General features: G+C 33.5%; 1 protein-coding gene across 1 annotated transcript in view; it reads right to left on the reverse strand.

Moving 5' to 3' along the window:
- Positions 1 to 24,681, reverse strand: part of Rasa1 (RAS p21 protein activator 1) — a 66,048-nt gene that overhangs the window by 17,812 nt on the left and 23,555 nt on the right. Inside the window, exons 5-12 of the mRNA XM_090331668.1 lie at positions 21,429 to 21,546; positions 17,893 to 17,924; positions 13,485 to 13,537; positions 10,688 to 10,838; positions 9,523 to 9,601; positions 6,406 to 6,526; positions 5,054 to 5,210; positions 1,036 to 1,123 (exon numbers count right to left, since the gene is read on the reverse strand). Of these exons, the coding sequence (XP_090187794.1) occupies positions 1,036 to 1,123; positions 5,054 to 5,210; positions 6,406 to 6,526; positions 9,523 to 9,601; positions 10,688 to 10,838; positions 13,485 to 13,537; positions 17,893 to 17,924; positions 21,429 to 21,546 (799 nt within the window). The remainder of the gene's footprint in view (positions 1 to 1,035; positions 1,124 to 5,053; positions 5,211 to 6,405; positions 6,527 to 9,522; positions 9,602 to 10,687; positions 10,839 to 13,484; positions 13,538 to 17,892; positions 17,925 to 21,428; positions 21,547 to 24,681) is intronic.

Here is a 24,681-nt window from a genome sequence, read left to right on the forward strand (position 1 = left end):
GAGGGATGGGAAAGAATAAAAGGGGTGACATCAATTGAGATCCATTGTGATTTGTTGAATAAAGTAATAAAAATCTAAGAATTAAGAATAAGAAAATAACTACTGAAAAATAGAACAAAAAATAAAATTAGCAAATGATTTTCTTCCTTACTTTTCGGATCTAAAGCTTAGGAAAATATAACTACGAGACTGTTATTATAAGTAAGGGAAATAAGTATGTAGCTGAACTACTTTACGAAGACAAGTAAATTATAAGCCATAAAACAATTTTTCATTTGTCACATTTATCCTCCAAGTAAAATATTATCATAATTTCTGAGTCAAGGACTCACCCTAAGATCCCAATTTTAAGAAAATCTGCTTATATCCAGGGTTAGGAAACTTTTATTTCCAAAAGAACTATTTTTCTTTAGCCTCTTAAATCTCTCTTAAGTTCTTTCTATAACCTACAGCAGAAATGGAGCTATATTCATGCACAAACCTAAACCAGAAATATTAAAGCTTCGAGAAAAATTATAACCTAATACCCAAGAATACTAAGTTTAAAGACAAACTACATTTTCAAGGAATATTTTTTTAAAACATGTCTTCCCAGAATTAAAAGGCTTTGCATATGGATCTATGGCAAGTTTTCAATTATACATATCATTACTTAGCGCATATATATATTTTTAAAAAGTCCTAGAAGTATTTTCCTCTTTATAAATCAGTATTTTACATTCAGATATGGGTTGAACAAGAGAAAAATAAACACTTTTTACCCAAACGAATTTGTTTACCTTTGTATTGAAATACCTATACCCTTTATGTAGAAATGATTTTATAAGAACATTTTCAATTGAATTCAACATAGCATATTTAATGGTCAGTTTTAAATGGAGTATAATATCCTGATATACTTTCACTTGTATATTTCTTTCAAAAGCATTTTTTAAACATGAAAATTTTCACATCTTAAAAAGAGGATTCGGTTTCAATCATTACTTTATTCTTTAAGAAAACATGGGGCAGTGGCTTCAGAAACAATCATCTTACCTCTGCTTGTTCTGGAGTTTCTCCTGCAAAGTAAAAGATGTAATGTTCTTCACTAAAGTGCTGAACTACTATCTGAAAACAGTTTGGCCTTTAAAACACAAACCAAAAAACATTATTCAGAAACTTAATAAAAAAACATTACTTTTTTTTGTAAAACCACACAACATAACTCTATAATTTGTGAAATTATCCTAATAATTTGCAGAAATATTTCAGTTACCAGGTTATTACTAAAAAGAAAAATATCACCTGAATGTATTTTAAAACCTAGTACGATTAAATTTGGTAAGTCTTTCAAAGTGTAAACTAAAGGACTGTGTAAATAAATTTTAGAAAGTATTTGAAATAGCAAAGTCACTAAAAAGTCAAAACAGAATTGCTTGAAATATCCATAGCAAATCTAAACTTTCTCATAAACATTTAGAAGAGACTAGAAACATTCTTATACAAAAAATATTTGTAGTAATTATCTGTAGGCAGATGGAGTTATTTCAGTTTTATAATTTTCTATATTAATTTTTTTTACAAACTAATCATCATTCATCACCTATTGAAACCATCTTAGTGATAATGAAAATAATGAAAGACAGAAAATTATCTGCCAATCTAAAATTCAATTCCCAACAAAACATCATAAATGAAAATAAAATACACCTTAATGAAAGATCCAGTATTTGGAAAGAAAAAAAGTATCAAGTTTCAACATGAAATGTTCACTAGAATATCACTGAAATGTCTTTCAGGTTATGCTTCTGAAATAATTATGGCTTAACACATACCAGTATCACAAATCAAAAGTTTAAAGAAATAGTTCTCAGAGAAATCTAATATTTTGAAAACTAGGCAGCTGTGCAACTAGAGCACTGCAGAAGTTAGGCATAAAGCTCAAAGGGAGGATACAAGGTCCTAGGTTCAAACCAAAAATGTAAATAATTATCAGATAAATCACTAAATTGTTACTCTGTATTTTCTTAAAGTTCATTGAGAGTTTCCTTGAAAGAGCCATTTTGAATTCTGTACTATAGTTGACACACATTACTTACCACGTGGTCAGTTTTTGACACCCTGGTTTGGGTTTTTGTTTTGTTTTGTTCCCCCCTCCTCACCAGCCAAGGATGACTACCTGAAAGTATTCTACTATTCTGTCCTTTTGAGCCAGGATCTTGATATGTTGTCAAAGGTTGCCTAAAACTCATATGTAGCCCAGACTGGTTTTAGCTCTAGATCCTCCTCCTTTAGCCCTCCTACATACTGGGATAACAAGCATGGGCAACTATGCCTAGCTCCCTCCATCAAGTTCTTGATGCTGGCTAACTTGTATACAGTATCTGTGTTGACTTGTTTCCATAATCTGACTTTGTACCTCTCCCAGAAATTTTGGACACCATTTATTACTTTTTCTGATCCTGTGCAGATTTCAGCACTAGATAGTGTCCCATGTCCATGTTTATTCCTTATTTACAGATATATGCTGTTCAAGATAACCCTGGCAAATACTGGAAAGCAAAATTTATCTTATGTAGATTAGCCCAGATAACTTGTCCATCATCGCTATTCAGGCCCCATAAATTCCTGCAGAACACTGGGTCTCACTGTTTATCCATGACCTTCAAAGTAACACCTTGGACCTGTCTCACATTACCCCTCTCCCTCCCTTCATGTAAGTATTCTCTTCATGCTTACTACCTGAGGCTGAGGTAGTACGCTCCTATGGCTACAATGACTGCCAAAAGGCTGAGTAAAATCTAGTGCTCACAGCCCATCAAGAGAAGTACATTAAAAAGGCAGCACAAAATCCACACTATTAGAATTAACATGCATTTGTGATCTATATATAATGCCATCTGGAAATGATATAGATCAGAGCCCAAGTTTATCCCACAAAGGCAAGAAATTTCTGCCTAATATATGGGCAGACCCTAGCTGGTGCGCCATGGTTTTTGGTCTGGGAATACGATCACTTATTCTGCCTGGTATTAGGTTTTGCTATGACAGTCCCATCCAAGGAAAAATCTTGTGGTTAACTTTTCTGTTCAAGCTTTCTCTGTTTTGTTTTTTGTTTTTCAGGGATGATGAAGGCAATAATATGCCTGTCAAGCCCTATACTAAGCTGGGTGGTACCTACCATTATAGCCTCGAGAATCACTTATAGACCCATATAAACAGTGCTGAATCACGGAGGTTGCTAGTAGTACGGATTGAAACACAAAGCTATCCAGCGGGTCTGTTTGGAGTCAATGCACAGAAGCAGTGGAAAACAGAGATCTGCCTAATAATGTGTTTCCAGGCCTCATACTGGGTTCTAAGGTTAAGGCTTATGCTTAATTTATCTCCAAGATATACTGCTTGCAGATGGCATAGTGGTGATACTGATACCTCTTCTAATGTCATTCAGTGCATCTTTTCTTATGCTGTAACCAAGTACAGTGATCTCACCAGGTTTCTTAAGCTCTCATAAAAGGACCTTTGATTAGACATATTTCAAATCAATGTTTATGAGAGAAGATGAATGATCACTACAGAGTTTTATTTACCATTTTGCTCTACTCAGTAAATTACCATATTATTAAGGAAGGAAAGTTGACCTTAACCAAATTTGTTTGCGGTTTTGGATTTTGTGTTTCCTACCCAAACAATTCTTTTCATGAAATACTACAGAAGGTTCGGGAGAAAAAAAAAGGATATCAAGGTCAGATGAATTTATGAAATACTACTATAGTTGGTACTAAAAGTAGTGAGAGCCAGATGCACCTGTAATCCTAACTACTGAGGAGGCTGAGATCTGAGGATCAATGTTCAAAGCTGCCCAGACACTAAAGACCTTGAGACTCTTACCTCCATTTAATCACTAAAAAAGCAGAAGTAGGGTTCTGGCTCAAGGGGTAGGACGGTACCAGCTCAGGGACAGCACCCAGGTTGAGTTCAAACCCCATGACCCTCTCCCCTGCCACACACACACACACACACAGTAGAAGAACTTAAAGACTTCTGATAAATTAACAGGGGAAGGTACAGACCAAGGTAAGACTATATTTGTAATGCTCTTAAGTTTGTGTATTTATTTATATTTACATGTTTAAAAAAAAAAAGAGCTGGGTAGTAGTGATGCACGCCTATAATTCTAGCTGCCCAGGAGGCTGAGATCTGAGAACAGCGGTTCAAAGCCAGTGTTGGCATAAAAGTCCATTAGGGCCAGAAGCATGGTCCAGTGGTAATGTGCTCACCTAGCATGCACAAAGCCCTGGGTTCAATTCCCTGGAACCACATACACAGAAAAAGCCAGAAGTGATACTGTGGCTCAAGTGGTCGAGTGCTAGCCTTGAGCAAAAAGTGTGCAAGGACAGTGGACAGTGCCCAGGTGCTGAGTTTAAGCCTTAGGACTGGCAAAAAAAAAGGGGGGGGCATTAAACTCATCTCCAATTAGCCACCAGGAAACTGGAAGTGGTGCTGTGCCTCAGTGTGGTAGAGTGCTAGCTAGCCTTGAGCTAAAGAGCTCAGGGACAGTTCCCAAGCCCAAGCCCACAACTGATCCCCCCACCCCCCCGCAAAAAACACGCTGAAATCAAATCAAGAAAAAAATACTACTTCCAATCTTAAGTATCTTTTCCTCTAACAAAATTTTTTACTACATTTTTTCTAATGTTGATTACTGACTTAGGAACATGTTTACAAAGTTAATAGCAGCATCTAGTGTACTAGCACTTCAAACATACTTAATACGTTAAAGAGGAATAAAAGCAGGGAAAAGATTAAAGAATCAAATTAAGTCACTTAAAGTGGCAGGAAAAATAAAACACAATATACACAAATCAAATTCAAATGCTACCACAGGAAGTACCACTCCAAAGATTCTCTAGAGAAGATTTTTACATATAGGTTAGAAATAAGGAAAAGAAAAATTATTTTGAGGGATAAATCGGACAAATTTAGTTTAACACTATTAAAACAGATTTATGCTTCAACATTATGTGAACATGTCATTTTTAGAACAATTAAGACAAGAAAAACAATTTCTTACCTGCCAAAGAGACTATCATGAACAACATAAACAGAACATACACTGAGATCTATTAATCCTTTTGGTTTTGTAGCTCGCTTTTCACTTTCAAAATAAATAAGCTGGGCATCGCTACCCTCTAAAATAAAATATAAATTTTTCCAACGTTTTCCTTTGCCTGTTAAAAAAAATTGCTTCTTTTAGCAAATTACTGTTTTTTTAAAATACTAGAAAACAATCATTTTAAAATAAACACAATGTTGCTAAAAATTAACTATTATTTTAACTTGCCTTCTAAAACTCCAAAAACATACCATCCCTTACACAAAGAAAATACCAATAAGTTCTGTTAAGAAGTCTTACGTTTTTATTGGTTGTTTTAATAAATCACAAGAGTAGGGGCCAAGAGCATGGCCTAGTGGTAAGAGTGCTTGCCTAGCATGCACAAAGCCCTGGGTTGGATACCTCGGTACCACATACACAGAAAAAGCCACAAAGTTGTGCTGTGGCTCATGTGGTAGAGCATTAGCCTTGAGGAATGTCCAAAGACAGTACTCAGGGCTTAAGTCCATGCCCCAGGACTGGCAATAAATAAATAAATAAATAAGTAAATAAATAAATTACAAGTGTAAATAATACTGGCTTACATAGATCTTTATAGAGATTTCATTATGATAAAATCTTCAATATTGTTATTTCGGAATAATAGTTTCCTACTTTAAGGAAAAATTCTCACTAAATGCAAGAATGTATTCTATCAACTAGTTTTTATATAAAGTTGAATCTACAAAATAAGAAGATCAAGCCAAGCACCAATGGTTCATGCCTATAATCTTAGCCACTAAGGAGGCAAAGGATCATGGGTCAAAGCCAGTCCAAGCTAGAAATTCTATGTCACTCTTATCTCCATTTAAAAACAAAACAAAACCAATGGGAAGTACAGTGTGATTCAAATGGTAGAGCAAGCCTTGAGCAAAAAAGCTACAGGACAGTGCCCAGGCTCTGAGTTCAAGCCCTTGTACCGACACAAAAAACAATTAAAAAATAAGAACATCAATCCCATAAATGTAAAGGATCACAAAGAGTTTCTCTAAGAAAGCATGGGAAATGGGGGAAAGAATTAAACACCTTTACTGGCACTATCTCAAGATTTATGAACATACCTGGAAACATAATCTTGCTTTCTAAAACTTCTGGTTGGAAAGTTGAACTTAATAATATAGCTCAACAAGTATCAATTACTAATAATTCACATCCACGCAATTTATTAAATACGAAACATTTTATAAATGATATTTACAATGCCTCTATTAAAGAGGCTAACAGTAAAATATTAAACTGAATCCAATCCTTAGCTTTAAAATTTCACTTACCCTTCTTCAAAAGATAACCTTTCTTCACAATATTTTTATAAAAAGCATCCTTTGTTTTACGACGAATTGTATTATAGATTTCCTTGCCATCTACAGTATCGTTGAGCACTTGTTCCTGATCCTGAATTTTTAACATAAATTAAAATTACTATTAAATTTTACCAATAGCTATTAATTAGCCATACAAAAGGCCTTTAATTCTAAATTGTAGACATATTAAAAAGATTCTTTGTCCTCCAAAAAAGTTCTCAGAAAATTTCCTGTTATTTTCCAAGTACATATCTCATGGGCACCCAACAGGCTGTTTTCAAAACCATAACTTAGTTTTTAATATTTTCCAAAAAACAGATAAATTTGATCACAAAGCAAATTCATGTTCATCTGATCACAAAGCAAATTCATGTTCGCTTAAGATGTATGTGAAATATACACAGAAAACTGCACCCCAAAAGACACATAGGAACAAACATAATTCTCAAATACCTCATAATTTCCTCAATTTCCCAAAGCTGTGATATTCATTTCAACTGTTATAGTTCAGTCTAATTCCAGATAATTTTCTTTCTACAACTTGACAACTTTCTCTTCAACACTTTCTGATATCCACACTAAGCTTTATTCAAGTTAAAATGTTTCACTTAATACAGTTCTATAATTTATGTGACATTTTATTACATCCCTGACTGTATCACAATCAAATATCTAATTCCACCATACCTTCCCAATCCTGTAATTTTATTGCTAATTTTGCCTAACATTATGATTTCTAGGAATGTACACATGTGTATGTGTCTCTATGTGTGTATACACCACAACAGACATTATTGAGTGCTGCAGATAAGGGAAATAATGCCACAAATCTTCAATTCTAGTATTAGCATCCACTGAACATGATTTTATTTTTCTGGGATCCCTTATCTTTTATATTCCTTTTTTAAAGAATTTTATGGTATTTATTTGTGCTTGTCAATTTATAGGTCCATTCATTCCTCTTACAAATCTAAGTGTTACATTTTCATAATCATCTTTCTTTTGTGTTTTGAGACATTCTTCTCTTTCATCACCATAAGATCTATTTCATTATTACTTGACAACTGTTCCCAAGAATGGAAAAACTTGTATGATATGAAGAAAATAGAAGCATGAATTACCTAGAGTAGATGATACAAACCAGCCTGTATGCTACATCCACCTTATCATTAGTTTTTAAACATAAGCTTATATTGTCCATAGTTGTTCAAAGTATATCAGAAGTTCTGTGGTTGATTTTGTAGTGAAAAACCACAAAATTTATAATATTTAGCAGTTAGCCTTGTGTAGAAAAGCTTTATACACTCTAAAGAATGTGTAATAGTGAAATAAATCATTTCTATTGTATCATCCTTTGGGTTTTTTAAAAAATGCATTTCCAAGTAATAAAGTATCTTTCAAAAAAGTCTGAGGTCATTTTTGTTATCCTTTCATTGAACACAGTTAAATTTCACAATTTAATTGTATGCTTATAATTGTAAAGAAAAAAATGATAGTATAAGTAGAAACAAATTTAAAGAAAAAAACCACTCAGAGCTCTAATGTGATAAAAAAAATTGATAGCCAAATCTAGGAGCATAATTTTTCAGATGATAAAATACACAATGAATTCTTCAATCTCAAAAAGCAGTAAGTGAACTATAATAATTTTTCTAAAGCAGAAAAAAAGGCTGGTTTTTGCTTTAGTTCTTTTTCATCACAGTGGTACATGCTTACAATCTAAGCAAAGGCAGGACAACTATGAGCTTAAGGACACTATAGGCTTCTTACCAAGTTCCAGGAACCCTATGTATAAGACCATGTCTCAGAAAAAGAAGAGAAGGAAAATAATGGAAGTAAAATATGATATTGTCATTAGGAAAGCACCAAATGGAAAGGATATCACCATTTATAATATTTTGTTACAAAAATACATTGTGTCCAATTTTTCTAAATGAAAATATTCTTAAAATTTTATGAACCACATGATGAATAAACAAATGTTAAAAAGTACACTGCATAGAAAATCACTAAAGGAAATCAGTGTAAGTACAGATATGTTAAAGAGTATTCTAACTAGAACTTTTTAATTCTAAACTGAAGATTATTTACTTTTAGGTGTTTTCAAGCTGTGTGTGGGTTTGAACAAAGAGCCTCACACTTGCTATGGAAGTGTTCCATCATTCAGCTACACACTCAGGTCATTTTCATTCTCTCCTGTCTACTCTAGGAACTTATACACTAGGTACTGTTCTTCTCCACCCCCATTCTCACTATCATTTTTATTACAAATTTTACATAATATGGGGGCATGCTCTCTTGTCTTAAAACCACAGAAAAAGAAATAAAAATTTAAATTGTTCTTTGTCCTAAACCCACCTGTCTTACAATTTTGTTTGTAATTATATTTAAGTAGCTGTACAAAGTGATTTTATTTCAACTGATCATCAGTTCATGAGTACAATGCATCTTAATCAATGTCAAACCTTTTCATCACTCTTCCCCATCTCTCCTAACTCCACTCATCTCCTTAAGTCACCTGTTTTTCACATACGTATGTTGAATATTATGAACTATGTTTGCCCAACCTTTCAGTGTTCAAAAAGTATTGTGCTAGTCAGTACTTCTCCCTAATTTAGTTTTCTCTGAGATCTGTTTATACTTCTCTGAGATCTATTTATACTTCAAAATAATTAAACATTTGGACTTTGGACCCATGGTCTGTGAGTCTGAATCACGGTCTCCATGCGGCTTCAGTCGAATTACTTGTTGTTCTGCTGCCTTTAATTACATAGCAAGGTTACCTAAATAAGCTTGACTATGCTTTATCCATACTCAGGTACTGGTGCCCTAGTTTTAACTTTGCACCTACCCCTACCACTACTTGCTTCAAAAGGCCAGGAATTTCCAACTATGTAGGATGAAGCATTCTCTTTAAAATTCATTTTCTGAAAGAACACAAATAACTGAGTTTCTAGGTTTGACATATTTTAACTTCATAAATGCTTTGCAACAGTTTTCTGTATAGTTTTACAATACCAAACACATTATCACCAAAAGCCATTTTAAAATAAAATATAATTACCAAAACAGAAAACCAATACTGACCTGCATTGGTACAGGTTCCTTAAGATAATACCCTTCCACAATCTGTTCTTTTCGATAATGATCTATAATGTCTCCAATGCTATTAAAATAAAAATAACACTGTAACATAATGTGCCTCATCCAAAAAACAGTTCATGGAGTATGTGGTGAAGTATAATTCTGAATGTCGTAAGAACAGACTATAAAAGCTTATAGCAACTTAAAAAAAAAACTACTCTAGTTTAATCTCAGATACACCTAAAGAAAGAAACCAAGATTTCTTAAATACTTCAGAGAAGTTCTAGCCATGAAATCAGACAAGATTATATCTAAAACTACAACACATGTTAACTTAGATACATTTGAAAAAATGTGAATTTCTAAAGATAACTATGTCCTGTAACTTCAGTTGAGTACATGAAACTGTATTACCCCCCTCCTCTTTGGGAGCCTTAGATAAGTGTTAATGTCCTCAAAGTCTCACCAAAATCTTCCTTCTTCTGACATCAATGCTTACTTATTTGTCCCTTCAGTTTATTAGTCTGGATACCATCCTGAATGCTAATCGTTCACAAATCATATCTTTTCCTTTGAGGGGGTCTATGAAGTACATTTCACAAATGAGTTAAATTTACTACCAAATTATTACTGTCTCTCCTATTAGATAGCAAATTATGGCAATGTTAAATTTACTCAATAATGTTATTGTACATATTCATTCAAAATAGTCTGAGACAACTAAAAAGAGGTATATTCTTAAAATATTTTCCTAGGAGCAATTGCTGATATTAGTGCTGAAACGGAGTACATTTTTCCTTACATATATGAAAACTGCCATTTGCCATGTATCAGAAACACATAATTTTGGCCTTTCTTTAAAAAATATATTAAAACTAGAAAAAACAATAAAAGATGAAATTCTTTCCCCTAGTCCTGGGGCTTGAATTCAGGGCCTGGACACTATTCTTGGCTTTTTCGAAACTAACGCTCTAGCACTTGCGCCACAGCAGTACTTCCAGCTTTTTTTATGTATGTGTACCAAGGAATTAAATCTAGGACTTCATGGCAAACAGTCTACCACAAGGCTACACTCCCGGCCTTTAAAATAATTTTAAACCTAATACCTTATCAAAATTTCAACTATCTTTACCCCAAGATTAAAAGATAAATATTTCTTGTGATTTACCTGTTATAATACCGGCCTCCCATCATAAATTGGTTATTTGGTGTTGGGCATATTTTAAATCGCTGAATATTTTCATTGGTCCGAAAATAAAGTGAATAATCACCAGGAGTATTATCTGAGGGTCTCACAAGAAAACTGCAGACTTGACCAACTGTAAAAATTAAGCTGTTAGTTTTATTCTGTAATTATCAAATAAAAGTTATTATGTAATTTAATGACAAGCTACATTCAAAGTTATGAACACGTTACTTTTCATCAGAAATATTTTTAATGTTTATATATATTTTTTAAGATAATATTTTTCAATTTTCTGGTTTGTGATTCATAACCACACGTTTCTTATCTACTATATCTTGTCAGCTTTATTTCATCAGTACAAAACAAAAATTTTACAGCAAGAACATTTATCAAAACTGGCAAAGAATAACCCACCACATGGTAGGAGTAGGGGACAATGGCTAAGGTATGACATTACTTGTAACTCTCCTTAATAAGAGTTTGGCAAAGCTTTACTGAGTAAGCAGTAAAGCAGAAAAGCAGAGACACACTCTGGCAGAGTGTGGGTCCTCAAAGGGAGACACTTAGTAATTTTTTTTTTTAAGTTAAAAAGTTCTACCTAGGAAGGAACTATACTTTTTCTAATAAATGACTAAAAAGTAAAAGCCAGACTCAAACTCAACACTTAAAAAGTTAAGTGTATAGTGTATTTCATGCAATGGGCATGTTCCTAAAAGATACACAGAAACCAATTATTATATATTAAATTCTTCATATTAATTGTAAAATCTATTGAATTTTCTTAATTAGCAATGACTCTCAATATGCATATATTTTGCCTTCTTTAATGCTTAATGACACAGAGAAGATCTGAACTTGATGTTGATAGGAAAGCAGAATGCAGTAACAGATAACTGTGTAAATTATTAACCTCTAGCCCAGATACTTGCTATCAAGTAACCTCATGTTTGATACAATGAAGTAAAACATAACAACTTAAAACTGAATTTTGCAGACTTAATATGTAAGTAAACAGAAAAAGTGTTTAACTTAATACCGGGCAAAGTTTTTCTAAGTTTAACAAATCTTGCATCAAGGATGTTCTTTTTCTGTGCTGGTCTTGGGACTTCAACTCAGAGCCCAGGTTCTATCTGAGCTTTAGTACTCAAGGCTAGTGCTCTACCACTTGAGACACAGCTCTATTTCCATGTTTTTGCTGGTTAATTGGAAACAGTCTCACCACTTTCCTGCCTGGACTGACTTTGAGCCAAGATCCTCAGATCTTGGCCTCCTGCACAGTTAGGATTATAGGAGTGAGACACTGATACCTGGTTCTTCTATGTTTCTTCAGAAATGGAAGAATGTACTCTCTGCCTAACTTTTGTAACTGTAATCCCTCTGTTTTAAGCATTTTCAATTAAAATAATTTTTCAAAGGGGAAGAAAGCAATTACATGCAAAACTGAACAGGCAAATGCTACAGGAATTAAAATTCCACCAAATCTTCTCAACAAGCATATCCCAAAGAAAATACGAAGGAATAAAAATAAGCAGAGCAACTTTTGAATTTTACATGCCAAAGAGTAGATGCCTCAAGTATTTGATGTTAAGTTCCAGTTACTAATTTATATTAGAAGTTCATTAAGACAAATGTTTAGTCTAACCTTGAAAGCTAATGGCATGTCATTCTAGAATAACTCTATTACTATCATATAACCTTATCATGCTCTTCATGTTTTGAATCCACTTATTTTAAGTTTATACATTGAACACTTGAACAACTGCCCAAAGACTGGGCATATGGCGCAAGGCTCTATGTTTAAGTTGTTTAGGAGGTGGGAGTTGGAAAAATTTTGCCTAAGCAAAAATTTCTCAAGACATCACTTTAACCAGTAGCTGGGCTCAGTGGTACACAAATGCCATTCCAAATATGTAGGAAACATAAATAAGTGGATGACAGCCTGGGCCAAAATGAAAGACTCCATTGCAAAATAGCTAAAAGGACTGGGAAAAAGTTGGAGGGAATGGCTCAAGTAAGCATAAGAACCTTGGCTCAAATAAAAAAATAAGTGCCCAAAATCCTTCAAAAGAGGAAAGTATGAATTTAAAATGCAATGCCTATGGCTATAAAAGTGATTCAGATAACATGCATAATAACAATTTGCTTGCTATAACAATCATTTTAGCCAAATATAAACTACCAATTTTTAAAGAACCAGACCTTCTCAATTATCTATAATTGATTAAACTGAATAAATATGTGGCAGTTCAATTATTTTTAGTCTTAAAGTATTTCAATAACAAAAAAGCTTACATTTTTAAATAACAAGCCCACAGTAACAAATTTCCTCATTACTGAAAGAGTTTGGGGAAAGTTAAAGTATACATGTTAAATAGTCTCAATTATAATTCCACAAGTATATATAAATAAATACCAGACTATGTATTAAGATAGGATTGAGAAAGGAATGATAACAACACCCTATCTTTTTATGGGATCCTCGAAAATCATAGTATGTATAGAAATAGAAACAATATAATCACTAAACGAACAATAAAAATGTTTGTCTATAAATAGAAGATAATTTCCCAATTTATATCCTTATATTAAAAATATGTAGCATGTTCCTATATGTGTACGTATATCATAAGTTTTTCATGTAAGAAAGGAGAAAGGGTCAGAAACTAGCAGTAGAAGTGAAATGTACTTCAAAAGATTTTAAAAACCAACAAAATATAATCCTCTCAGCACTGAGCAAGAAAATATTGTTTTTAAATAAAATGTTTAAAAAGGCAAGTACCTGTCATTAATAAATTATAAGCTTCTTGTTTGGAAATCTTCCCATGAAACCATCTTAAAAAGAAAAAAGTTACATGCATGAATCAACTGTACTTTTGCTATCATATGACCAAAATTAGACCAATCTAATGGTAATTCAAACTAACATATACAATAAATGCAACTAATCATATTATTTCATTCCTCTTACATCTGCAACATTTTATAAATATACTTTATTTCAACATATAGAAATATAGAAAACATCAAGTACGAACTGTAATTTCCATGTGAATTACTAAATAAAAAACAATTTTAACCGTGACAACACCTATATATTACATGGTTACCACACAAAAAGGTTGAGCTACATGGCAATAGTGGGTAGAACTCACTTTAGACATGCTACCCAAAATTAAATTAAATCAAAACAAATTAAACTTGATTAATTTTTCTCATATTTCTAAGATGTTTTAATGTCGTAAGCTGGCTTATCCAATGTATCAAGATGCTGATGCATACTTTATTGAAAACCAAAAAATAAGATTAATAAGGACAAGTATCGGTATTAACAATAACACAAATAATTTAGTATTCTAATTCTATTTTAACTAACAGCCTGTCAAAACTAATGAGTAAAGTTGTTTTGTATTCTGTTCTGAAAGGAAACTTCCAGAATTATGAATGGCATCACCATCATGAGCATAGCATTATAAAAACAAGTATTTAACTTTTACTATCAAATAAAACATCATCTACTTAAAATGTCTAGCCATCAATGTACTTAAAATCACTTTGATAACATTATAGCCTACTATCTGTTTTGATTAACACATTTTAGTATCAAGCTGGTAAATCCGTATCACTTCTCTAACATTAACTGTATCTTCTTAGTCTCTGTAATTATTCATAATAATTAACAAGGAAGTTGGAAACTAAATATAACTACAACATGTAAATGCTCTAAAATCTCAGGCTACAAGTTTAAGTCTGTTTACACTGCTTAAGTTAGTTATGCTATTACTGGAAAATGTGTGAAATACAGTTAAGTATACATATATGCCTCTCTCTCTCTCTCTCTCTCTCTCTCTGTCTGTCTGTCTGTCTGTCTATCTATATAATTTGCTGTTTCAACAATAGTTCCACCATTAGCTCATTAATTCAGATTTTCTGGTGTTCTTCCTGCAATCTGTGAATAATAAAAGGCATGTATACAACAACTAAAAGAGGCTACACTGACTCAAAAAGTTGTGAAGTTCCCAAAGCAATGATTGCGACTTCAAGAATTTATTTTATGATTGTATTCTTAGTTCCTTGAACTAATGGGTTGTTCAAATGCATATTAAACAATATATGTTTATATGAAAAAAAACCTTGTACAACAGGGGAAAAAAAAGTTGTGAAGTTCCATATTATATGCAAGTATAGTCGAGCTCACCAGTAAGCATAATGCTCCAACAGGATTTCTATATTCGGTGGACAGTGAACTAAATAACTTACAATGCCAATCTTATATTATTCTAGATATAATATCTTTAGATATTTCATTTTAGCTACCAGAACACAGGTTTTAAGGAGACAAGATTTGTGGAGAGCTATTTGAAGGTCACTATTTTATGAAATGCTGGTATAAAAAAGACCTATAACAGTCGGGTGTGGTGGCTCATGCTGGTAATCCCAGCTACTCAGGAGTTTGAGATCTGAGTATCAAGAAGGTTGAAAGCCAGCCAGGGGCACAACAGGACCAGAGACTCTTATCTCCAAGGAGCCTCCAGAAAAAGGGAAGTGGGGCTTGGCTCAAGGGTAAGGTGTTAGCCTTGAGACCAAGAGCACAGGAACAATGCCCAGGCCCAGGGGTAGAGTGGTAGCCTGGAGCTGAAAAGCTCAAATACAAGAGCCCAGGCAGAGTTCAAGCCCTATGGCCCACCCAAAAAAAGAAAAAGAAAGAAAGAAAAAAAAACGACTTATAACAGAATACACTTATGAGGGCCAGGAGTTTGGCCTAGTGGTAGAGTGCTTGCCCAGCATGCACAAAGACCGAGGTTTCAATTCCTCAGTACCACAAACATAGAAAAATGCTGGAACTCATGCTGTGGCTCAACTGGCAGACCACTAACCTTGAGGGGAAAAAAAAAAGCTCAAGGACAGTGCTCCAGCAGGACTAGGAGTAAAAAAAAAAAAGATACACTTATGATTGAGATGAGAGCACACATTCAAGAAAGATTTTACAAGATAAAATCTTTACTTTGGCTTTGCCATCAGGTAAATGGGAGTTTGAGGAAAGGGAACTAGTTACAGTATATTTAATCTCAAAGGGGACTTTCTGATGTTCCCAATGATAAAGAATTTAGGGTATTTCAACTGCCATAATCTTTGCCTTAAGAAACTAAGGAAAGAACACATACAAAAATCTTACCAACAACATAAATTTAGCAAGTATGAATTCAAGAGTTGATGTATTAAGAAAAACTTCCTAGTGGAGGCAAAGTTTATATATGATAGTGAGAAAATTGGATATGGCTCTAAATACAGGAATCTTTGTGTTCTTTTTACTAAAGGTATACAAATACTTAAACTAGAAATAACTAAAAAGTGCTTGTGTAGTTTTTCTAGAAAAGGGAGATTTCTTAATAGTAGAGTCAAATGTGCACGCCTACTTAGTTACCCCACAACAGCAAAAACCTTCCTAGTTTTCTCCTTCTGACCATCATCCCCAATACCAAAAGTAAATATGTTACCAACAACATAGCAGCACTCTTAAAACTTGCTTTATGACAGAAGGGAAATAATTCCTATATACCTTGGTCTTCATCAAAAATAGAAAATAACAGAGAACAAGCTTATTTACTATGGCCAGGAACAGTGTGGCTCACAACCTGTCATGAGAACTATGAGGGATGCATAAGTAGAAGGAACGGAGGCTGAGGTGAGCAAGCTCAACGTAACAGCGCACTTGATCCTACCTGGAAAATAACTAAAGCAAAATGGACTAGATGAAAATATGATTCAAATGGTAGAGTCTTGTAAGCCTGAGGCCCAAGTTAATGCCCCAAACCACACACCTCCCCAAAAAGGCATTATTATATTTGGAAAAACTGAGACTATATAAACCTAATTTATTCCATTTGCTTGCATTCTCTAACTCCTCCATATTAACTAGGATTTGAAGCTGCAGCTTAGCTGGGAAAAACCTCAAAATAACACAAATAACTACTTATAGTCTTATTAAAGAAGTTTTTTAGAAGTCATGTAGAACAACAAAAATAATAAACTAGAAAGTATCACACACATTCTACTTTAGGTAGTATAAGGAACTAGGAGTTAATTAAAATTAGAACATTCTTCTTACTGTTTTAATGTATGAGGCAAGCCTTAAATCCTTTTCTTAAATACAGACAGAAGGATTAAGAAAAAAAGTGTACTGAAAGAATGCCAGAAGATAAACAGTCTATTAAAATAGCCTGAACAAAAGAGAATTGGAATGATTAAGATATTTTTTAAAAATTCACATGCATAAATCCAATCTAAAAAGATCATGAAAAGTTAGCCTCTGCAGGGGTGCATTCTGGTAATCCCAGCTCCTTGGAAATGGAAATAGGAGGACCAATAGTTTCAGGCTAACTTGGACTATACAGTGAAATTTTGTTTAAAAAAAAAAAAAGATTATGAAAAGAAAATCCTTGCTAACTATATTAGAACTGTGAAATGCTATTCTTGATCCTCAAATAAAGTTCTCAAAGAGAAATAAAAATAAAGCCTGAGTTAAAAAAGACAGAAAGGAAGGAAGGGAGCGAGGGAGGGAGGAAACGAAGGAGGGAGGGAAGGAAGAAATTTATCAGCCAGGTGCCAATGGCTCATACCTACAGCCTACAAACCTATAAAAGTAATCAAGAGGCTGAGATTTAAGGATCTTAGTTGGAAGGTAGCCCTGAGCAGGAAAGGTTCATGAGACTTGTATCTCCAATAAACTATCAAAAAAAGCCAAAAATAGAGATGTGGCTCATGTATACAGCTCTAGCCTTAGTAAAGGTGCTTAGACACAGTGCCTAGACCCTGAGTTCAAACCCCCAGGAACAGCCTGGAAAAAAAGATAAATAATTCAACATGTGGCCACAAAAAACAGGATTATTACAAATAATCAATGAAAGACTCAAAGAATATAAAGACTAATGAAATTTATTAATGTTATTAATGTAGAATTTATCAGAAAATATTTAATTTGGTAATATGAGAGGTGCATACTGGCACAGGCCACCATTCACTAATGACTTCATTACTAGGTCCTTAAAAATTCTACACATCAATTCTGTAAGCCAATGTACTTTTGATTTTTGGTTTTGTTAATTAATTGTAAAATCCTTTCGGCCAAATTTTAAAGTAGTATTTTTACAATATTTTATTTTCCTCTTAATAATTAATACAAAACTCACATTTTGCCTTCATGTGGATCTTCTTCCCGGCCCTAAAGGGAGGACATTAAGACAATGTTTTATGTAATTAACTATTAATCTGCTTTTTAAAATTAAAATGCACAAAAAACTGTATCTTCAAACATATCTCTACAATGTTCTCCATAACGATGTGTACAGTAATTTTTAAAACTACTAACCTCATTGTCTCTTTAATATTTCCATCTGAATTCATTAGTTTGAACTATAGCTTTGCTTTGCACTGAGAAAAATGAAGCCAAATGAAATTTTTGAAATCAAGCCTTTACTACTTATCTGTTGCTTGTAGAAACTCATTAGCCAAAATCCTTTATCATATTTATTAAAAATACATCTTAGTATCAATATCATAACTATAATGTTGCCTAATCTACATCATCTTCCCACTGTAGCTTGATTTTTTATCTTTGTTCTTATTAGATTAAGAATACTCACTACTATTACCATCTAAACAGAATCTATCTCAAATGACATCAACCTTTGCATTAAGTATCAACTTTCGCCTTAAATGTTAAACACTCTTTTTTATCAACTTTTGAACTTAACCTTAATATATTTTATATCCCATTTTTTAAAGAACTAATGTTGTTTCCTTGACAATAATGATGTTCTTAGGGTCTAAGCCATTCTTTATTAAATGCCTACCACGAAATACCACCATAAACACCAGAACAAGGCTAAGGACGTAATTTTTAGTAAATATCTGTTCAACTTTATTCCTAGTACCTAGCACTGACATTTACATAAATAAATAATAAAAGAGTAGAATAAAAGAATAGAAAAAACCCACCTATATGTGGATTTACTTCTTGAAATTTAGTCCTCAGTCATTAAGTACCCAGTCAGACTAAGATCAAAATTCTGCAAAAGACTACTGCTAACAAAAATAACTACAGATCTCTGGGAGAAGAGATTTATATGATAAATTAATTTTCTAAAGTATAATAAAATGTAGAAAAAAACAAAGTAGAAATGCAAGAAGAAGCAAGTTAGCTTATGAGAATATGTAAGGGCATAAAATCTCTGTGAAAGAAGGGGTGATATCTGAAATGAGATGACAAATCTACAAGGCAATCTAGCAGGGAAATCTAAAGTGTCAAGGAAGAAGAAACAGTGTAAGTATTAAGGCATTCATCTACACAATGCTCCTTATAATGTATGTATTTGAAAAAAAGGTTCTGATTAAGAATAACCTCTCCATGACTGGTTTACTCTTCTTTCATTATTGCCACTTGTCTAATCTTGCCCCTTTCTTCAACTATTTAAATATTCCAACTAAAGTTGCAAAATGGCATTTCCTAAAATGATTACTAATGCAAAGCACTAGTCTAGGCAATTAGGATACATCACAAAACAAAAAAACCCTCCCATCTTCCTTAAATCTAGCTACTATATAAATGTCCAAACTATCTTCACTCCCATGTCCAATTGTCTTTTCAACTCGTACAGAAATCATTAGCTTCCAATGAAGGCCATTTTGAAAAATTATTCACAATGAATTAAAAATAATCTATAATTTTAAATTGAAATGATTCCACTACTAATTCGCAAATTTACTCATATTAGGCAATGTCCCCTTATCCTACCGTAGGCAATTATTAATCAGTATCTTTAACTTACCCTTATTTAAATCACTTAACTTACTCAGAATTCTAAGAATTTAAGAAAATTGAATTTCTTTCAATAAGCTGGACAGGAAAGTGGGTAGGCAGTATATGCAATATGAGAGGGAAACCCAATATAAATATCCTAAGGTATTTTATTAGAAAAACTGACCTAGATAGTAAGATGCTTCAGTTTGGGCATATTTTTTGTCTCTACGGAATAAATCTCTCCAACTGCATAATATAGAATGCTATTATAAGAATTTAGTTTTCTAAAAAAAAAAGAGAATTCAATGTTCTGCAGGCATGATTGGCTCATACCTATAATCCTAGCTACTCATATGGTTGAGATTTTAGGACTGAAATTCCAAGCCAGTCTAGTCAGGAGTCTGTGACACTCTTACATCTCATCTCCATTTAAGCAGCAGAAAAGCTAGGTGTGAAGCTAGAGCTTAAGTGGTAGAGTACTAGCCTTAAGCAAAAAAGCTAAGGGGCGGAGTGGGAGCATGGACCCGGGTTCAATCCCTGGGTACCACATAAAAAGAAAAAGCCAGAACTGATACTGTGGCTCAAGTGGTAGAGAACTAGCCTTGAGAAAGCCCAATGACATTGCCTTGGCCCTGAGTTCAAGGGCCAGGACTGGCCCCCACCCCAAAAAAAAAAAAAAACAAAAAAAAAACTAAGGGTCAGCACTCCAGAACAGGCACAGAACACACACACACACACACACACACACACACACACACACACACACACGCCAATCCAAGCTCTTTAATTAGGTAACTATGTGGAATGTATCAAACCTTTATCTCAACTCCTTCTACTTTCCATTCACCTTTATGAATCAAGACCTGGCTGTCAGAATAGGAAGTATTCTCGACTGAAATATTTCTAGAATAGGTCCAAACACAGGCTTCATCATATTATCAAGCTTGTGGCATAATTTTTTAAAAAGGAACTTTGAAGATCACAAAAGAGCACAGCTGGTCTATCCTACAATAAAAACAAAATATTCTACAACAGAAACAATAGTTTATCCTACAAGTCTATCCTACCAATAGAAACCAGAAGAATTAATTCTAAATTTATATTTAGATTTATATCATTTTAGTGATAATGAGTATTGGAACTGAGATAAAAATATTTCTTGAATATTAACATTTTATCCAACAATGAACCTGTGTAGTTATTTACACTACATACTAAAGTAAATAATAATGTAACATGTAATGACAAAGAAAACTAGAATATTAAAAATACAGAACCATATGATATGTTGTACAGGTATAGATTGTTAGAAACTAATGCACGTAATTGGAAAATAAAGAATCTGAAGACAAATATATTTAATCACTTGAAATTACAGGAATAGAATGTCTTCTGTTTTGTTTTGTTTTTTTGCCAGTACTGGGCTTGGGCTCAGGGCCTGAGCACTGTCCTTGGAATTTTCTCAAGGCTAGAGCTCTACCACTTGAGCCTCAGCACCACTTCCGGCTTTTTTCTATGTATGTGGTACCGAGGAATCGAACCCGGGTCTTCATACATGCTAGGTAAGCACTTTAACCACTAGGCCAAACTCCCGGCCCAAGGAATAGAATGTCTTCTATAAAGAAGACTAAGAGGGAAAAAATAGGACTAAAACACAAATATTTAGGACATTCCTAATTCACTCTAAAGTCATAAAACCTTTTTGAAAAACTCAAAACTACATATTCATCCTTGATTAACTTATTTATTTACTTTACAAATAAGTATTCATATTTTAATGAAAAATTCCTTATACTTATAAATTGGTCTTTCATAAAATAAACATGGTCAATGCTAATAACTCAAAGTCTGGACGAGTTCCAAACTTTTGTAAAATTGCTTGGATTCTGGAATTCATTAAAAAAAAAAAAAAGGAATGAAACTTACCACCTCCTCCACTAGGTCTTCAACAATAAGGCCTTGTTCATCAGTTCTGAGATTTGTAACCCACATCCATCCATCTTCCAATTCATTGTGAACAATGAACATATCTCCCTTTAAAAAACTAAAATAGCAAATATGGTACTATTAAAATTTTCAATGTGGTCATAGGATATTATGATACTGAGAAAATCAACGTATTAGAATTATGAAAAACTTCCCTGTTTCTGGCACTACCTATGACAAACAACCTAGAAGATTATCTTCTAAAATATATCTCAAATTTCTTCACATCTAAAATGGATTTGTTAAGTGTAGCTATCTACACTGCTAGAATCTCTGAGCAGTAATTATGTATTACAAGTTTTAGGTACAAAGATGAGAAAACTAATTGAAAACTTTTGTTTCAGTATTACTGCATTTTTATATGTAGTTAGATATACAATAAAAAAATTCAATGAACAGACCATAGATATACTAAAGGTTAATTCAGAGGAATGTCAAATAAGCATAATTAGTTTTATTATGTAGGTGCTTATATCAATTATCATTTCCCTTATAAACAAATGTGAAAGCTTGTTTTACTTAGACATCATCAACCTAATGCCTATAGCATTTTTTGCTTCTCTGAAGTATATTATTAGAAAGGCATCATGCTTTTATCTTTATCAATTTCAAAGTCAGCAGTACAATATATAACCTAGGTTCTTTTTACATGATTATTTTTGTTTAAAATACATAAAAAATATCTCATTTCACACAAATATATAACAAATATATAGGTGTGATAATTTTTCTTTTTTTGTGGGTCATAGTGCTTGAACTCCGCCTGGGTGCTGTCCCTGAGCTCTTCAGCTCAAGGCTACTGCCCTACCCCTGGAACCACAGTCCCCTTTCCCCTTTTCTAGTGATTAATTACAGATAAGAGTCTCACAGTCTTTAGTGCCCAGGCTGGCTTTGAACCAGGATCCTCAGATCTCAGCCTCCTGAGTATAGCTAGGATTACAGGCATGAGCCACTGTGCCCGGCAATTAGTTCTATTATACCAAAATTTCCAAAAGTAACCCCTTCTTGAAGGTTATAATATAGTGTCAAGAAACTTTCTCTATATAAGTATGTTCCAGTAATCTACTTTGTGCTTTTCCTTAATCTTTTTTCCAAGGATAATTTTGTGACATCATGCTTTGATCATTCAAAATACAGTGAAACACAAATTATTTCCTATCAAAGCATCTCATATCACGATAGAGTCTATTAGAAAAGTCACTATTTGTGAAGATGTTTAATTCTGATTGCCAATACTAGCTTCTTGAGGTGATTTTCTTTGAAGTAGTACTTTGACTTTTTAATTTTTCAAATAAAGGTGCAAAATTCAAGTCCAAGTTAACTATAGCAGATATCATTCAGGCAAATATGGATACACATAAGCAACAGCTAGTTCAGCTTTTTTTTTTTTTTTTTTTTTTTTTTGCCAGTCCTGGGCTTGAGCTCAGGGCCTGAGCACTGTCCTTGGACTTTCTCAAGGCTAGAGCTCTACCACTTGAGGCTCAGCACCACTTCCGGGTTTTTCTATATATGTGGTACCAAGGAATCAAACCCGGGTCTTCGTGTATGCTAGGCAAGTACTTTAACCACTAGGCCAAATTCCCGGCCCAGCTTTTTTTTTTTTTTTTAATTTTAGCTTTTAACTTTTTTCTGAAGACAGAATTTTGGTACACAGCAGAAATTAAATTTGTGTTGTTACTTTTGCTGTTGTTGAGATTTATCTTACTATGTAGCCTAAAGCTGGCCTTGAACCTAAAACCATTCTGCCTCAGCCTTGTGGGTGCTAAAATTATAGATATGTACAACCATATACAAAATGTTTTATCTTCCCATTTATTACAGAAAATGTTGGAAAGATGTACAGTAAAAGGCTGAAATTTAATAAAAATACTTTGGGTGCCTCATAAAAAAACATTAAATGAAGTTATTTATTATTTTTTTTTTTTGCCAGTCCTGGACTTAAAACTCAGGACCTGAGCACTCTTCTTGGGCTTTCTTGAGTCACAGATCCATTTCCAGCTTTTTCTATGCATTTCACACCAAGGAATGGAACCCAGGTCTTCATGCATGCTAGGCAAGCACTGTACCACCAGGCCCCTAAATGAAGATATTTATGATAAATAAATGTCACTGAAAACTACTATATATGTCAGTGTCAATGCCTTGTTTTACTATGACTTTTACTAGGTTGTCAAAATGAAAAAAGGAAGGAGGGGGTAGATGATATCTAACCTATGAAAATTATGACCTTATAGATTGTGAAAACTCATTTTATGTATCATAAATTCATTGGGCTATATGATGCCATGTTAAATATTTTTTGTAAAGATATTACTGAATTTGAATCAATAAACTACCATAAAGTATGCTGTGGTCCTCAAGGTGGGTGGTATTATCCAATCCACTGAGAGTCTGAACAGAACAAAAAGGAAGAGGAATGAAAGCTTCTCTGCCTTTCCTTCCCCTCCATTAATGGTAAATATGGAGCATTTCCTCTCATCTTGTGCCCTGAGACTATGAGTTCCAGTGATTCCCATAGTTCTAAGGCCTTTGAACTTAAGACTAAATTATACAAGCTTTCCTCGGTTTGTAGCTTGTAAATAACAGAGCACAGAATGTCTCACTTTCCATAATTTTGTGAAGCAATGTCTCATAATTAATTCTCTTCTCTAAAGGGCCATGGGGAATACATAGGAGATGTGAATGGATCACAAGGATCAAATTATACTGAACACATTTTCAGAACTGCCATCCTAAATGATACCCAAGAATTACAAATTACCTAAAACCCCTAAACTTGTTAACACTAGTTTCATTTATAAAACATTGGGGGCAGGGCGCTTGGCCTAGTGGTAGAGTGCTTGCCTATTATGCATGAAGACATGGGTTCAATTCCTCAGTACCACATACATAGAAAAAACCTGGAAGCGGTGCTGGGGCTCAAGTGGCAGACCACTAGCCTTGAGAAAAAAGCCCAAGGACAGTGCTCAAGCCCTGAGTTCAAGTCCTTGGAATGGCAAAAAGAAAATAAAAAAAAATTAAAAAACCAACATATCTCTTCCTTTCTCATTTTTCTACTCCCCTTTCTAAGTTAAATCTAAGTTAAATATTTGTCAAAGAGACTAAGATAAGCAGTAGGGCTTTTTAGCACACATCTATAAACCCAGCTCCTTAGAAGACAGGATCAGGAAGATCACAGTTGGAAACCAGGCCA

This window comes from Megascapheus bottae, chromosome 4 (assembly GCF_031878675.1).
Source record: "Megascapheus bottae isolate mThoBot1 chromosome 4, mThoBot2.hap1, whole genome shotgun sequence".
NCBI lineage: Eukaryota > Metazoa > Chordata > Mammalia > Rodentia > Geomyidae > Megascapheus > Megascapheus bottae.